The 17683-nt window shown below is 34.5% G+C and overlaps 1 protein-coding gene across 3 annotated transcripts in view; it reads left to right on the forward strand.

Moving 5' to 3' along the window:
• Positions 1-17253, forward strand: part of TBC1D15 (TBC1 domain family member 15) — a 78351-nt gene extending 61098 nt beyond the window's left edge. For all 3 annotated transcript variants that reach the window (XM_020968894.2, XM_020968895.2, XM_020968896.2), the window contains 6 exons: positions 5573-5673; positions 9290-9389; positions 9871-9968; positions 12651-12767; positions 15074-15160; positions 15881-17253. In XM_020968894.2, coding sequence (XP_020824553.1) covers positions 5573-5673; positions 9290-9389; positions 9871-9968; positions 12651-12767; positions 15074-15160; positions 15881-16102 — 725 coding nt within the window. In that variant the 3' untranslated portion in view covers positions 16103-17253. The remainder of the gene's footprint in view (positions 1-5572; positions 5674-9289; positions 9390-9870; positions 9969-12650; positions 12768-15073; positions 15161-15880) is intronic.
• The last annotated feature ends 430 nt before the right edge of the window (positions 17254-17683 follow it).

Here is a 17683-nt window from a genome sequence, read left to right on the forward strand (position 1 = left end):
AACCATGTATAGTAAAAAATCTGATTTAAGTTATCGGTAATATTGCAGGTCAGAGCATGAATACAACCTATTGCTAAAATCACTGTTGGTCAGTAAATTTACCAAAGTTATATCCTCCTGGCCAATAAAATATTTATAAGAAATCTGGGAGCACACAGGAATAATAAATCATACCCTTTGTTCTAACAATTCCTAATAGAATTATAAAGCTATTAATGCTGTTGTCTATAACAGTAATAATCATAGCTACGTCCTTCAGATTTGGGAATAAGCTCTTTACATGGCTAAGTACTTGTGCTAGTCTGTATCCCCTGTCACTTTTATTTCAAACTTTTTATAGTTTGAGACAAGCCCTAAGATTAACTTAGAACCATTCTGAGGGTTAGGGATCTGGATTTAATTGTACCTGAAGCATAACTAATGCTACAGTGATGCAGAGAGTACTCAGTCATCTGACACTTCATTTCTGGTCCCCCCAAGACAATTAAAATATGTCCTTGGGCATTCCCATTAATAGGGTTACAGTATAGGATCTTAGAGATCACTAGTCCATTCTCATTTCAGTAATGAGGAAATTGAAGCTTAGGAGAGTTAAGTGACTTGCTCAAGGTCACAGAAGTGGAAGAGCTAGATCAAATCAGGTATTCAAGGTCCAAATCCAGTATTTCTGTGTCTGTACTTCATGGCCCACCCCCATGGTCATTAGTTACCTTATTGCAATTAAGCTGTTAATTAATTTTCACTTCACCTTTTAACTTAGGTCCTGGAAGTATTGAGAAAAAACAAGTTATTAAAGTGAGGTGGAGGGTTGAATGTCACTATTAGCATTAATAACTAATGATTTTGTTGTATTTTGTCTTTACCTATTCCAAACACAAAGGAATTAGAGTGAATGATAAACTTCAAATCTTTGGAATTCTTTAAATGAGAAATAATTTCTTGAACAATTGGAGAATAGAACTTAATAATTTTTTAAAGGCTAGAAGGGACCTCAGACCTTGTTGTCAAACTCGCTCTTTTACAGTTAAAGCTTATTGAGGATATGATTTGGCCAAGGTCAAGAATCTAGTTGTTATCCCAATTCAGACCATAACTTCATCCTTCTAAGAATTTATTTAATATTAATAAAAATGCAAAAATTAAAACAATAATATAAAAAAGGCACTAATAATATCTTGAGTGAAATAACTTAGTATGAATTTTTATTCCTGTTAGTAGAAGTCCCTGATCACTGTGTCTATTTAATAATATTTAAGTCTGATTGCAGGAACTCAAGGGAATTCAAAGTTAAAAAAAAAAATTAAAAAGGAAGATGGGGGCATTGCTTGATGAAAACAAGGATTCTAAGACTGGGGTTTTGTTTATTTTTGAGAACTAGTGACTTTATTTTGTGTTGACAAATCTGTCTGAAGTGCCTACCAGTTATGCTATTCTAGTGTGGAATTTATAGCAAATGTGGGAATTGTGACAGGATCATGAGTAGCCTCAGTAGCAGGAGGAGAAAGTGAGGTAGGATGAGAAATGGAGAAAGGACATGTAAATTGAACCAGTAATAGAGAAATTGGATTAGAAATATTGTTGCTTATGCTTCCTGGATTATGTAGAGAGGGAAGATAAAGAAGGGTGAACACAAATTTCCTGAGAGAAGAAAAATAGATTTTTTTAAAAAGGACTACATAATTTTATATGCATTAACTTTTAGATCTGCTATTTTGCTGTTCCTCCTATATGTAGTGAAAATTAGCTTTTTGGAAAGGTAATTTGTATAATAAAGAGCAGTGGCTTTTTAAAAAAAGATAAGTGAGTATAATTATATGATTACTTTAGAAGTTCCAAAAGTAATTGGATAAATTATTAATGGAATGGAGCACCCATTATTTGTTTACCCAATAAATAAGGCTACTTTTTGCCCTTTTCCTGAGAATTGAAGAGAGAGAGAGAGAGAGAGAGAGAGAGAGAGAGAGAGAGAGACAGAGAGAGAGTGTGTGTGTGTGTGTGTATAAATATGTTTAAAATGTTCTAGTGTGACCATGGACAAGTGACTCAAACTCTGTACTCTAGACAAATCTCTAGTACTATAAATTGCACAGAATGTACAAACCTTTGTTGGTGGAGGAAGTTTCCTCATCCAGAGGTTCCTGATACCAGTAAAATGAAAGGTCCAGTTCTTATCCCTCTAGTAAATATCTGAGCAAAATATTTACCAGTAGATTATTTTATAGTTTTTAGGTAAATTTAACCCATTGTATGGTTGTGATAACTCTTAACTCTGCTGGATATTCTGATCAATCAGCAAGGAGTTATTAAGCACCTTCTAAGAGACAAAAGAAGGACAAAAGTGAAAGTCCCTGTCCTCAAGAAACTTATATTTGATCTAGGTATATACTATGCACATATATAAGTAAATACAAAATAGAAGGTAACTTCATGGAGCATGACTGTAGTCATTGTAGGAGATAAGGAAAGATTTTTTTGTAGGAGATAGTGTTTGAACAAAGCCTTGAAGTAAACTAGGAGATAATGCATTAAGGTGTGAGGGACAGGGAGATGAAGGTATTGAATGTTGTTAGAGGAACAGCAAGAACGCCCAGGTGGCTGGACCACAGAGTTCAGGAAAGGGAGTAATTTATAATAAGCCTAATAGGTATAGGTTAGAGCCAAGATGTAAAGGGTTTTAAATGCCAAATAGGATTTTGTATATAACTCTGCATGTAATAGGGAACTACTGGAGTTTGTTGATTGTTAGATCTATGCTTTATGAATATTATTTTGGAGGGGCAGCTAGGTGGTACGTGGATAGAGCACCAGCCTTGAAGTCAGGAGGACCTGAGTTCAAATCCAGCCTCAGACCAAACACTTGACACTTACTAGCTATGTGTCCTGCGCAACTCAACCCCAGTTGCCTATAAAAAATAAAATTAAATTAAAAAAAAAAATATTATTTTGGCAGCTCTATGGAGGATATATTGGAAGGGGCACCAGGGAAAATAAGTTAGGAGGCTATTGCAGTAGGCCAGATGAGAAATGATGAAGTCAAGCACTAGAATGGTAGCCATTTGAGTAGAGAGAAGGGGTTGGATGAGAGAGCTCTTGTGGAGGTGGAATCTAAGGATTTGGCAGTTCATTGGGTATGTAGGAGTTGAAGATGATTCTAAGGTTTTAAACCTAGATAATTGGGAAAGTGTTGGTATGCACTGGAAAAACAGAACATTTGCATCCACAGTTGCTTACGTTTCACTTGGATGGCCCATTGACATTAAAAATAGAGTATTCTCTTTCCCCAAAAACATGTTTTACTTTCTTTCTTCATTGTTTCTGGCTTTGGTACCATCATTTACTCAGTCTCTTGTGTTTGAAATATTGGGGTTATGTTTGATTCTTCTCTTTCCCCATTCCCCAACTAATCAGTTTCTAGGTCTTGTTTCCATGTAACATTCTTAAAAATACTTTTTTCTATTAAAGAAAATAATGTCAACATTCCCAAGTCTTGAGGGACCACTAAAGTGGAAAAAAAAACTGGAAAAAATTCATACAAATAATTTCCTCAAGCCATCTAAATCCACAAATTAAAAAGACCTACATAAGGAAGTTTTATCACTAAAGCTACAATTGGTAGGTCCAAAGTGAAAGAAATCTTTTTCTTACCATTTGGTCCATATAAGATACAAAGCACCAAAAAGCATCCACCTCATTTTCCATTACATACAAAAGAGGGGAAAGCAAGTCACTCATTCCTTGGACATATCCTACAAGAAAAAAAGGGGAAGAAGAGATTAATATATTGCAAACTTAAGTATAAACTTTTATCAGCCCTTCAGACTTATTTTATTATCCTCCTTACCTTTTCATATGTCTTCCTGCCTTCACTACCTCTCCCCATTTCTTCCACCCTCCATCTGTCCTTCATGCTGTTGGAAGAATAGTCTTTCTTATGAGAGGCAGCATGATAGAGCCTTGGAGTCATGAAGACCTTGATTCATTCATATCCTGCTTTTGTCACAGACTGGCTGTGTGATCCTGGACAAGTCATTTAACTTTTCAACATTCCAGGCAACTCTTTTGGGACAATTAATTATAGAATAGGTATTGTTATGAAATGATAGAAGGAACATCCTTATTGGGATTTCCCTACATCCTCAGCTGTTTTTATTCCTTTCTTTCCTTGAAAATGCAAATATTTATATTTAGCATGGGGTGGGAGGGGCACAGTAGGTGGCACGGGGCCTGGAGTCAGGAAGACTCATCTCCCTGAGTTGAAATCTGGCCTCAGAAGACGCTCACTAGCAGAGTGACCCCGGCAAGTCGCTTAACCCTTTTTGCATCAGTTTCCTCATCAGTAAAAGTGCTGGATAAGGAAATGGCAAAGCACTCCAATATCTTTGCCAGGAAAACCCCAAATGGGATCATGAGGAGTTGGACATTTAAACGACTTAACAACAACAATGAATAACGAAGCATTTGGGAGAATTCTTTATAAAATCACGGTACAACAAACTAATCATTTCTTGTGGGCTGAGCTCTAAGCTAAAATGTAAAGAAGATAACAGTATTTAGATAAGATAGTCCGGTCCCCAAGGATCATATAGTCTCTTAGAGGAATGAGATACTAAGATAGAGAGCTATTATTATAGTAAATATTTTTCATAAACATTTTTCAGCACATTACTTGTCTTTAAAAATCTCTCATCATTGCATAACAATAATTTTTAGTTATATTTCTCCTTGATAATGTGAATGCATGCGTGTGTGTGTGTGTGTGTGTAGGTGTAGGTAGCTACAGCAATACCATTTTGCTAAGTCATGAGAGAGAAATAATTCATTCTTTTCTTTAAGTTGCTTATAGGTCCTCTCTTGATGATTTGGAGAATTTCCTTGTGACTGTTGACTGCATAGACTAGAAAAGTATATAACCTTTCAGAAATTTACTAAGATACCACCTTTTTTTGGTTACCCAAGAAAGTTGTAGGTAATAAAATGTGTATCCATATGGTCTTCTGAAATGTTGACTGAAGCTACCTTTAAATTCAGCTGTTTGAGAGAGTATTAATTGTCGTATGCTGGATCACATTTTAAATGACTAAACCTGATTTAATGGAATTTTCAAGCAGTTTTCTTAGGTTGGTGCCTCATACTTTCTTTTAGTCTGTATTTGTCATTTGATCATTGTAGAGATTTCCTGGTGTAGAAATGTCTTCCCACACTACAGATAAGTAAGTCGTCTATAACATAGTCTTACAGAGTTGCCTGAGACAGAGAGAGCTTTAAGAACTTGCTCATGCTCATACAGTTAGTATGTGTTAGGGGAAGTCCTGGAACCTAGCTTTTACTAATTCCAAGTTTAGCCTTCTATTCACTGTGCTGTGCTGTTTCTCTGCCTCCTTTATATAGCAGATGTTCAATTAATTTTCATTGAAACAACGAATGACATTCATATGTGTCTTTAAGAGCATGTAAGGGTATTAAAATTTTGCCATTGTTAAAGTACATTCATATTTACCAATATTAAAATTTGGTAATGTGTTAACTTAAGTTTGCAATATATTAATCTCTTCTTCCCCTTTTTTTCTTGTAGGATATGTCCAAGGAATGAGTGACTTGCTTTCCCCTCTTTTGTATGTAATGGAAAATGAGGTGGATGCTTTTTGGTGCTTTGTATCTTATATGGACCAAATGGTAAGAAAAAGATTTCCTTTACTTTGGACCTACCAATTGTAGCTTTAGTGATAAAATTTTCCTTATGTAGGTCTTTTTAATTTGTGGATTTAGATGGCTTGAGGAAATTATTTGTATGAATTTTTTCCAGTTTTTTTTTTCCCACTTTAGTGGTCCCTCAAGACTTGGGAATGTTGACATTATTTTCTTTAATAGAAAAAAGTATTTTTAAGAATGTAAATAGCAGAAAGATCAGAATTTAATATAAAAAAGCATTCATATCTGCGGAAGAATCATGGGCCTTTCTAGAATATTGATCAAGTAAATGAATTTTTCCCATGTAGAATAGTTGATCTTGATCTTTTTATCTGTTTGAGACAAGGCTTAATCATACATTAAGTAATAGCTCTACTACTCCTGAATGTAGTATATGGCCTTGGGCTTTGTCATTATAATAATTCTTCAACTTTTCTAATTTTTTCCTTGTTTAACCACCCCCCTTTCTTTGTAATTCATTGATATTTTCCTCAGAAACGTATAATTATTAGCATTATAGGACATTGTGCCTGTCTTCAACTTAAAACCATTTGAAACAGTGTAAGTACCCAGAATAATGTAATCAGAGCATTAACAAGGAAATAGAGAGAAGTCATCTAAAAATAGTGGATTCTAAGGGAAAAGATGAGAGCTTAGCGCAGATAAGTAACAAGAGAACCAAAAATAGATATTGACAGAATTGGAAATCTAGTGACGTGACTAAAGAGGAAGAAGAGGATGCTTAGAGGAGATTTTTGAAAAGGAAGGCATGGTATAGAGAAAAGTAAGAAGTGAGAAGCAGGGATATAGGTAGGTTTAGGTCCCATAAAAATTACACATGTATTCTTACTTTCATGTTTTTCTTCTTGTGCCTGTATTTGATGAACCAGAAGCACTCCTAGGCAGATTTCAACTATTTTCTCAAAACAACCCTTAAATTTTCTTTTCTCTTCATTTTTTAATAATATTTTATATTTTCCCCATTGACATGTAAAGACAATTTTTAACATTAACTTTGTAAAACTTTAGGTTCCAAATTATCTCCATCCCTTCCTCCTTCACTTCCCCCCTCTTCCCTAAGACAGTAAGCAATTTGTTATAGGTCATACATATTCAATCATGCAAAACATATTACCATATTAATCATGTTGTAAAAGAAGACACAGACCCAGAGGGGAAAAAAAAGCCCACAAAAAATTAAAGAAAGTGAAAAATGGTATGCTTTGATCTGCATTCAAGACTGCATCAGTTCTTTCTTTGGAGGTGGATAGCATTTTTCATCATGAATCCTTTGGAATTGTCTTGGATCATTGTGTTGCTGAGAATAGCCAAGTCATTATTAATCATCATACAGTATTGCTGTTACTATGTACAATGGTCTCCTGGTTCTGCTCACTTCACATAAGTCTTCCCAGGTTTTTCGGAAACCATCCTGCTAGTCATTACTTACAGCACAATGATACTCCATTACAGTCACATACCACAGCTTGTTCAGCCATTCCCCAATTGACGAGCATCCCCTCAATTTCCAATTCTTTGCCATCACAAAAAGAGCTGCTATACATATTTTCATGTAAATAGGTCCTGGCCTCTTTTTTTGATCTCTTTGACAAATCTCAAATTTTCATCATGTTCCATATGTTATGGGTTGGGTGGTACATGAAAATAGCCTACTGAACTATTTTTTAAAAAGAAATTCATTTTGAGGTGAGAAATATTTAGAGCAAGCAACAGCATTTCTCACCTTTTTTGTTCTACTGCTATTCTCTATAGTTTTTCTTAGTTTGTTTCCTTTTGATTTTTCATATTTCTTTGCTTCCTTTCCTTCTCTCATCTAGCTCTTCCTGTCTGTTGATTTATCTGGTCTCCACTTTTCAAGTAAACATAATCCATGATTTATTAAACTTTTAAGATGGCTGTTTTAGTATTAAACTTGGGTACATTTAACTTTTGTTTCTCCTGGGCAAGAAATAATATGTTTTCAAATTATTTGAAGGCTAGTGTTGCTTGCTTTGAAATTTTTAAAATTCATTAATTAATCAATATTGAATTAAATGAGCACTTTCATATGTATATAATAGAGCAGAAAAAGAGGATTGTACATCTGTAAATCACTATGTACAGCTTGCGTTTCTTTTAGAATCCAAAAAATTGCCATGTAACTTTCAGAGCTTTTCTGCTTCTGTGATTCTAACCTTCCTTCTGTGCATTTTAAAAATGCTTCAATGATCCTCTTTTCTTTCTTTGTTTCATTCTTTTTTTTTAAAGTAGCCTCATCACTACCCTGCCCTTTTCTTTCTCCTTCCCCCCCCCAATTTTCCCATTGGAAAAAAAAAAAAGGAAAGGGAAGTCCTTGTAACAAATGTGCATATAGTTAAGCTAAAAAACAAAAAAAACCCAAAACCAACAAACAAACCCAAAACCCAAACCCATATTGCCTGTGTCCAAAAAAAAATGTCTCAAAAAACGAAAATATATGTCTCATTCTGTACCTTGAGTCCTTCACATGTAGTTTCATCATTGGTCCCCTGGCATCCTGATTTGATATTGTATTGACATTTATGGTACAAATTGCTCTCCAGAGTCCTGTTTTACTTCACTCAGTTTCAGTTCATGCAAATTTCTCCAGGTTTCTTTGAAACCTTTCCTTTTGTCTGAATTCCTTTCTAGAATTTTTGAACCAGTTCATAGCTCCACCAACAGAGCATTAGTGTGCCTGTCCTCCCATAGTCCTTGCAACAGTTTCCTTTTTCATCTTTTGTCATTTTTGCCATATGATGTATATGTAAGATGTAATTTGAGAAGTGTTTTAATTTGTATTTCTTGTATTATTAATGATTTGGAGCCTTTTTTTCACATGATATTGCTAGCTTGCATTTCTTCTTTCGAAAACTAACTGTTCATATCTTTTGACCATTTGTTTTTTGGAGAATGGGCTTATATTGTTCTTAATGATCCTGCAGCGGCTTGTAGTGATTACCTTTTCCTTTTCTAAATGCTAACATATGGTGACACTTAATTCTGCTATTATATACATAAATTTTATATGATGAAAGCTTATTATAATACTTTCCAAAGGATCTAAGGAATTGTTAAAAGCTAAGAAATGCACCAAAGCAACTGGTCATTTGTATCAGTTTAATGTGGAGAAGTACTTAGTTAGAAGTGGATTTAAAAAAAGAAACCCAACCAAAAAAAAAGTTGATTTCATTTTATAATTTGAGATATAGAATGAAAGGAAATAATTTGGCAACTGTTTGTTTTCCTTAATGTTCCTATGTATAGTTGCATGACACTTTACCATTAAATTTCTTGTTCTTGATGGAAAAGTAAATGAAGTATTCACTTCAGAGATGATGTCTCTGCATTTTGTTTTAGAAGAGAATAAAAGAAAAAATTTTCCTTGCCAAGACAACCAAACCAAATTTTGTCCATCTTTGTAGGTTCTATTTTAGAATTAAGTGTTTATCCCAGATATCAACAGAACAATGATAAGTCCATGTTTGAATTTATAAATGGCACTTTTGTAATATGTGATTATCTGGGTGGTATAAAGTATTTATATCCTCCATGGAGTCATAATAATTCTTTCCTTTTAAAGCATCAGAATTTTGAAGAACAGATGCAAGGCATGAAGACACAGTTAATACAGCTAAGTACCTTACTTCGCTTGCTGGATAGTGGATTTTGCAGTTACTTAGGTATGTTATATGAATCAAAACTAATTCCTAATTTTGGTAGATTGTTTACAAAAAGCCGTTTAAGGAGCTCTTAAGAAAAAAAGACTATAACAGTTTTACAGACCTCTTTGGAAAATGATTGACTGAAACTGAATCATCTTTTTGTAATTGTAGTCGGGAAAAAATACAGTGGTTCACTGAATGAAATGTGATTTTATATGCATGTACGTATTTGTATACATATAAGTATGTATTTACACACAGATGCATTCATATGTATGTACATGGGTATGCAACTGATTTTTTTCCCCTTCACAGTTTAACCTGTGAGTTTTCATTATTTGATGATTACTAATGCATATTTAAACATACTACTTTTTTAATGGCCTGGACTAAATATGTCATAAGTTTCATAGATACCTCTGAAATGTGTTACAGTATCACATGCCAAAACAGCATGCTTTTTGTTTTTAAAATATTTGTTTTTTTCCTTTCTTTTTAGAATCTCAAGACTCAGGATACCTTTATTTTTGTTTCCGCTGGCTTCTAATTAGATTCAAAAGGGAATTTAGCTTTCTAGATATTCTTCGATTATGGGAGGTAACAACCTGTATTATATACTTACTGAATCTTCACTTTTGTTATCCAGAAAAACAAATTTTGTTTTGTAAAGTACAACTGGAATTTACTGGTGTTTTTGAATGTATTGAGGTTTTACATTTGCAGTCTTTCCTTCTACATCACTAGTCTTCCCATGGAAGTGTGAGGCTCAGAGTCTTCCAAGATGTTTTGGAGTCCCTGGGAGTATATCACAATCCATCTGAGACTGGAGGAGGGGAAGGTAGTGTCAGGCATACCTTTGAACCATCTCTTCTGACCAGGAGCTGCTAGAGCTGTGAACAAGTGCCTCGGGAGGGCTTCATCCCAAGAAGAAGTTTAGCAAATCTGGCACAGACCAGAGTACTTTGTGCTCCAGAGTCTTTGGAGGCTCTGAAACAGATGAGCTTATGGGACAGTAGTGACACTCTAAGTCAAGATGGCTGCTTGTTCAGCTGTGCACAGGAGACACCAGATGATTAGTATGCTACATTAATGTATATTTTAAAGAAGATTTTAAAATCCAGAGGATTAAAGGTTTTTACATTTATCTTTTTACACTGAACAAACGGCATAATGTCAGGTTATCTTTAAGTACACAAGCAAACCAAAAAGAGGCACAGAGGATGTCTTCAGCAGAAAAGTCCATTGTGAGAGTAGAAAAACAAACTTAATAGCGCTGTACTGTGGTGATGATGCCAACTATTTGTACCAGGGATTCTTTATGAGTACTCTTTTCTTGTACCTTATGAGGAGAGAGGGCCATGTTCAGATTGAGAAGATTTTTATTGCTTTATACAGTTTTCAGATTGTTTTATGTTCTAGAATGAATTTCAGAAATAGAATCGATATATTTTAGTAACTGGTGTTATTTTTCATGTTTATCAATTCTTTTTCATGATTTATCAACTTTACTTGATTAAAAAAAGATTAAGGCTTATTAATACAAAGGAAGTACCACATATTGGAAATCTGCCTTAGCTAACTAGAATATTTTAAGAGAAATTTTTGAGGTTAATTGTATTATAATTAAACTTTAAAATGGAATTTGCTTTGAATGTTTCTCTACTCAGTTTAAAACTAGTGAAGGTAGGAGGGAGCTGATAGCCTGAGCAGATGGCAGGGTTAAAAGGGTTTTTTTTGTGTACTTTTTTATGGTTGGGCAGACTTGAGCATATTTGTGGGGGACAAAGTACAGGAGAAAGGATGAGTTTAAAGATGAGAGAGAAGGAATAATTGCTAGGCTGTGCCCCAAAGGATGAGAGAACCTGGAGGTCAGAGTACAAGGTGAGGGGCCAGGCTTAGCAAGGACGAATGGCCAGTGATGTGAATAATTTTAATAATATCAGCTAGCATTTATAGAGCACCTACATAGTGCCAGGCATTGTGCTGAGCGCTTTAATTATTATTTAATCTTCACAACAATCCTGGGTGCTCTTATCCTAATTTTACCATTGAGAAAACTGAGGCAAATGAAAGTTGTGAATTTCCCAGGGTCACACAGTAAGTGTCTAAAGCCAGATTTGAACTCAGGCTTTCCTGACTCCAGGCCCAGCACTCTTATCTGCTGTTTCACCTAGCTGCAATAGTTAGGCATGATTAAAAGAAATATCCTATTTATTTAAAATACGGGGTTGTTGTATGACTCTAGAAAATAGCTTTTTAAAGGCTATATTATTGAGCTGGACTTAAGAATTATTTGTCCATATTCCAGTAGAGTCGCCACTAAAACATACCCCTTAAAGTATGTTTCACTTTTTATCACCACTCCCTCTGAGTATACTCTGGGGTAGATTATTCACTCTTTTTGTAATTTATGCTTTTAGAGAGCTTCCTGGAGTACCAAGAGGTTTGGTGACTTGCCAGTGACTTCACAGTCATTGTTTGTCCTTGACCTCAGAGTCTGAACTGTCCACTCATCATGCTGCCTCTGGTTTCATTGCATGGGGTGGATTTTTAAATTTCTCTTCACCATTAGAAGCAAGGTACTGAACTGGACAGACCACTCTGCAAGATACAGCCATACCTATATAGTCTTTCTCCTCTATAAAGCTGTGATAATGAAATTCACATTCCCAAGCCTGTCTCTTATAGGAGAAATAATTAAAATCAAGAATTTGAGGAGTCAGAAGAAATCTTGTAAAAGTAGCCTTAAAGCTTTGGCTTGGCCACACCCATAGGTCTTTTGAACTTTTTAAAGAATGCCAGTTTTAAGGGGCAGCTAGGTAGCGCAGTGGACAGAGCACCGTCCCTGAAGTCAGGAGGACCTGAGTTCAAATCTGGCCTCAGACCAAACACTTGACACTTACTAGCTGTATGACCTTGGGTAAGTTGCTTAACCCCAATTCCCCCCCCCAAAAAAAAAAAGAATGTCAGTTTTATAGGTTGGGCAAAATGAGTTGGTCAAACTTGGCTGTGTGTCATGACTTGAGGATGCTGTCTCTATTCAGAATACCAAAGCTTGATATTTTCTGAATTATTCTTATTTTCTTTAGTTCATTTACTTGATTACAAAGAAGAGGCTCTTTCTATACTTTGCTGCTAATATCAGGGCTACTCAGAGAGGATCTTCTTGTGTTTAGCATCGTGATTAATGTAAAGCATAGCATTGTCTAAGAATCAAAATTTTAGAAATGTATCTTAGAAACTTTCTGAATAATTTAAACCTTTTTATTATTTTTATAGGTAATGTGGACTGAATTACCTTGTCAGAATTTCCATCTTCTTCTTTGCTGTGCTATTCTAGAATCTGAAAAGCAGCAAATTATAGAAAAACATTATGGTTTTAATGAAATACTTAAGGTATGTGATAGTTTATTAAGATCAATACATTCTTGACTTTTAGTATTTAGTAGACTTCTTTGTTTCATTTTGACACACAAAATATTTTTGCAATGGAGTATAAATAAATTTCTTGAATGGCTTCAAGTTATAGTCATATCATATATCCATTGGCCCCAATTTAGGCCCCATTCATTTCTCCAAATATGTCTTATACAAAACCTGAATGGAGCTGATAATTGTGATCTCATCATCAGGAGAGCCTCACTGGTCTCCCCAGCAGAAACAGAAGACAGAGTTTTTCTCCACCTCCTCCATGGTACCACCTCTTGGAAGAGCCTGGCTTGGATGCCTTTGCTTCTGGTGCTACAAAGAAAGGAAGACATATCACTTCCATATGCATATAAACTGTCTACATATACCCGTACCCAGAGATCATTAGCAATAGGGATCTAACTGCAAAACTCACAAAGTCTTCAACCCTTCTTTCCTTCCTCAAAGCTATAGATGATTGCCAGGTATGAGTGGTCATAGGGAGTCCTCAAGAAACCTTCACCCCAAGGAGTTTATGGCTTTGTCCTATGGCTCACTTCTCATTTAGATGATTGGATTTTAGAGTTGTAAAGGAACTTTGAGATCCCTTATAGCTAGATGATCTTGGAGCAGCTTCTTACACCTGTAGAGGTGACTTCCTACACCTCTGTATTAGAGCAGAGAAGTAGGCAGAGCAAGGAAGCTGCTGTGGTGGAGCCCTTGGGGTGGTGGGGCTTTCAAGCTTTGCAGGAAGCTGCTGTGTTACCCTCTTCAACATTGTTGTTGTTTTCTACCAGGCTTGTCTTCCTCCTTTTTCAAGGAATCTTTCAGTCCCTATCTTCATTTTTATGGGGTTTTAATATTCACATTGGTATCTTCTCCAGCACTCTGGCTTCCTACTTCAGTAGCCCCAACTCCCGTGACCTACACTTTCATTTTTTCTCAGTCATTCACAGGAGTGGTAACAGCTGAAACTTTGCTTTTAAAGAATAGCCCTAACAATGTCACTCACCTGCTCAGAAACCTTTTGTAGTTCTTTATTGGCTTGAGGATGATGTGGAGCATTGCAGCTTAAACTTTAATAGCTTAAAATTACACTAAGATTTTTGAAGCACCCTGTATAGAATTTCCACAGCCTGACATTAAGATTCTTTAGAATCAATCTTAAACAAGCCTCATTTCATACTATTCCCTTTTTTCCCCAATTAACAGGTATTTATTTTATCTCCTGCCCTTATTCCCATAGAAAAGAAAAAAAAAAAAGAAAAAAAAGACCTTTGTAACAAATATGCATAGTCAAGCAAAGTCAAAGCAAGACACCTTGTCTGTGTATAAAACATTTCATGCTGTTCTCCTTCACCTATGCTGTGCACCTCACCAGACTGGACTGTTGAATTAACATTTTTTGACATACTCCTTCCTACCTTTGTGCTTTTCAAATAAACTCTACCTAAGTCTTCCCCAGACTCCAATTCTGCAGTTTTACTTTTCAGAATCCTTGGAGGCTTAGCTTAGCTGTCAGCTCCTCCATGAAATCTTTTCTTATTTGTTATTGCCCTCTAGCTCCTCACTTTTTGTGTTTGTATTTCTCTGTGCATGTTGTATCCCTCCAGTGGAATGTAGAGCATATAAACTCCTTGACCATTGTGGTTTTTGAAGTGGAATTTCTAGAGCCTAAAGGATTGCCTTGAACAAAGGAGGTGCTTTAATAATGGTTGATATAAAGAAGGCTTGGTTGATTTAAAGGAAAGGTTGATATAAAGAAACTGGCCCATTCTCAGCCTGTTTGGAAGTTTTGGACTCCATGGAATCCAAATGCAAAGCAGGATAGTGATGAGAAGTAATTACTTTTTAGTGTTTACTTATGTGCTTTTTTCATTTCAAAAAGATTTCATTTTAAGAATTTAACCTGTATTTGAATCAGTGCAGAAATTCTAGACTTCAGGTGAGAGAATGCAACAAATATGTACTAATCACTTTTCTTCTTGGATAATCAAAGAGAAAATTATGTTTAACAAAGAACATATTACAAAATTTATCTAAATGAAAGAGCAGCTTCCTTTTCTTATAGGTTGTGCATTGTTTGTACAGTTGCTGAACTTAGTCCATAAACTTAAATGCTATTCTTTAGGATAAAAAGTTTAAGCATTTTTGTAGAAAGAATATTTGTTTAAATTGAATACTTGGTGGTAAAAATTTTATCACCATTGAAATAGAACTGATAACATTTTATGATGGTATATTATGACATGTCTGATTTCTGATTGTAATTTTATTTTATGGATGCATTTTAGCATATCAATGAGTTGTCCATGAAAATTGATGTGGAAGATGTACTATGCAAGGCAGAAGCAATTTCTATGCAGATGGCCAAATGCAAGGTATGCCATGCCATAGCAATTTTAAGAATTGGAGGAATTTGAGATGTATAGCTAGAGGAGTTATTCCTTGAGGCAAAATAAATAAATAATAGTTTTAGGAATGCCAAAGAAAGCTCTTGCCAGCTTTTTGGCTACTATTATGGATTATCTCCCTTAATTGAAAACGTTTGCCAGCTAAGAAATAACACATACTAAGACAATGTAGCAAAACATTACTGAAAACATTTAAAGGGACTTGAGAGGCGACAAAAAAAATTTAACTAAGCCTTGATGAATTATCCAATTGAATTAGTAAATGCAGCATAAGACATTCTATTAAGTTTGCAGTAGTGAGAAATAGAGATGATAATCAGAAATAATTAAATGAATAGTATTTTGGTTCTTCTTTTAAGTTTACTAATTGGATTTTTAATCCATTTTACAAAGTAAAATTACTTTTTTTCCTTAAAAGGCAAAATTAATGCTTAGAAGGTTGAGTTAAACCAAATCATTATTCTGTGTTGTAATTTTGTCTAGAGTATTTCTTATAAGAATTCTTGTTTTGGCATACTTTTATTTCCTCAAGGATCTAAATAAATATCAATTTTAATAGGTAAATAAAACAACCTGCTAAAGTAGCTTTGAATGAAATATGCTTTTTTAAACATTACAAAAGATTACTGTTACGATTTTCTTCCTCTCCATATGGCTATTAACTTTCATTTTTTTTTTCCTACCTAGGAATTGCCTCAAGCAGTCTGTGAGATTTTGGGACTCCAGAATAGTGAAGTCACAACACCAGATTCAGACACTGGGGAAGATGAAAATATTGGTGTGATTAGTTGTTCTACACCTGCATTTCAGAACAGCTCCTTGCCTTTAATTACTACCAATGGAACCAGAGATGACAACACGAGGCAGTTAGGGATGTCACAAAGTGTCAGCAGATTAACACCTGCATGATCAGTCCTCTTTACTTAATTTTTTAAGAGACACTTTGCTGCAATTCTTTTTCAAGTACTTGAAAGGTGGATATTTATAATTTGGAGTTGATTATGCTTTAAGGTTTTTGGAAAGAAAGTGTACTGTGATGTTCTTGCATTAAAGCTTTACAAAGATTTAAACTAATTATTTTTGTAGTTACTTCTACCAAATAGCCTTTTCTTTTCAATAACATTCCTTAATATTTTTATAGCCAAGTGCATTTTCTTTTCTTGTTGATGAACTGGAATTGCATAATATTTAAAGTGGATGAGTTGGAAATTATGCACTTTTAAAAGCATTCACTTTGTTTACCCAGAAGTCTTGGTGGTTTTTGGATTTGATGGAATTAAAATTGAAGCCTGCGGCCAAGTTGAAAAGTTCCCAGTAGAGATGATTTGACTAAAAAAAAAAAAGCAAAAAAAAAAAGTATTTGTTTCTTAACTGTTTACAAAAAATACTCTGCTTAAGTATTTGTGCTGATTGAATGTAGATTTGAATTGGACATTTTAAAATTCAATTTAATGACCACATGTTGATCTATGTTTTTCCCATAAGTGGAGGAACAGTATATTTTTACATGTTAACATCTCTTCACTTGTGCATATAAATATTACATATATGGGCACTTATTTATGAGTATTAAAAGGATAGGCATATTTTCATTATTCAGTGTAATAAATTTGACTGTTGATTTGTACAAACTAATTTGACAAAATTAATCCATACCTTCAGTATGAGCTCTTTTTTCAAAACTATTTTCTTAACTAAAGATTTATTTCATGAAAATACACTCAATCCTGTTCCTGGTGTAATTTTAAAATTAATTGCTAGTAATCTAACTTTACTAATAATGTTTATTCTTTCCTAATAATGCATTAACTGATTAGTAAACTCTTCAAATTTTTATGAAGGACTCCTGGGGGGGAACCCTTAAAATATGTATAAAACTTCAAAGATAGTAATCACATTTCTCATAATGATGCATTTTTTTTGTATATGACAAAGGCTGTTTGTTTATACCACACTATGTACTGCATGACTTTTTAAAGTTATGTGGAATTAACATAAGTGATTCACTGTATTGTAATTTGTTAACTACTGTACATATTATGAAATAAACCTGAAGTTGATTTAGTGTTTTCAATTAAATCACACTTAAGGGGAAAGTCTCATGTTAGTATGAAAAAAAGGCTCCAAGCTGGACTTCAGAATATCTTAGCTTTTGTATGCTTGAAATGATCTTTTGAATGAATTGTGAAAATGAGAAAGAAATTTGTCATGTCAAAACATAAAAATTTCTTGATCACCAGGTTCAGAACAGGCAGTGGAGTTGACTATGAAGGAGATTATTATCTGGCCCTTCAAGGCATCTTATTGGACCTGATGTTCACAGTGTAAAAGAAGAAAGTTTTTGACGCAATACTAAAATGAGCCAGAAGATAGATTATTTCAGGAAGTTGGGGAAGCTGAGTAAACTTTCTTCTCTAGTTGAATAGATGTTGAAAATCATCACAGTGGAACCGTTATATTTTAGCTTTTAATATTACATGTGTGTTATCT

The sequence above is a fragment of the Phascolarctos cinereus genome, unplaced genomic scaffold, assembly GCF_003287225.1.
Source record: "Phascolarctos cinereus isolate Bilbo 61053 unplaced genomic scaffold, phaCin_HiC Scaffold_1;HRSCAF=81, whole genome shotgun sequence".
In the NCBI taxonomy this organism is placed as follows: domain Eukaryota; kingdom Metazoa; phylum Chordata; class Mammalia; order Diprotodontia; family Phascolarctidae; genus Phascolarctos; species Phascolarctos cinereus.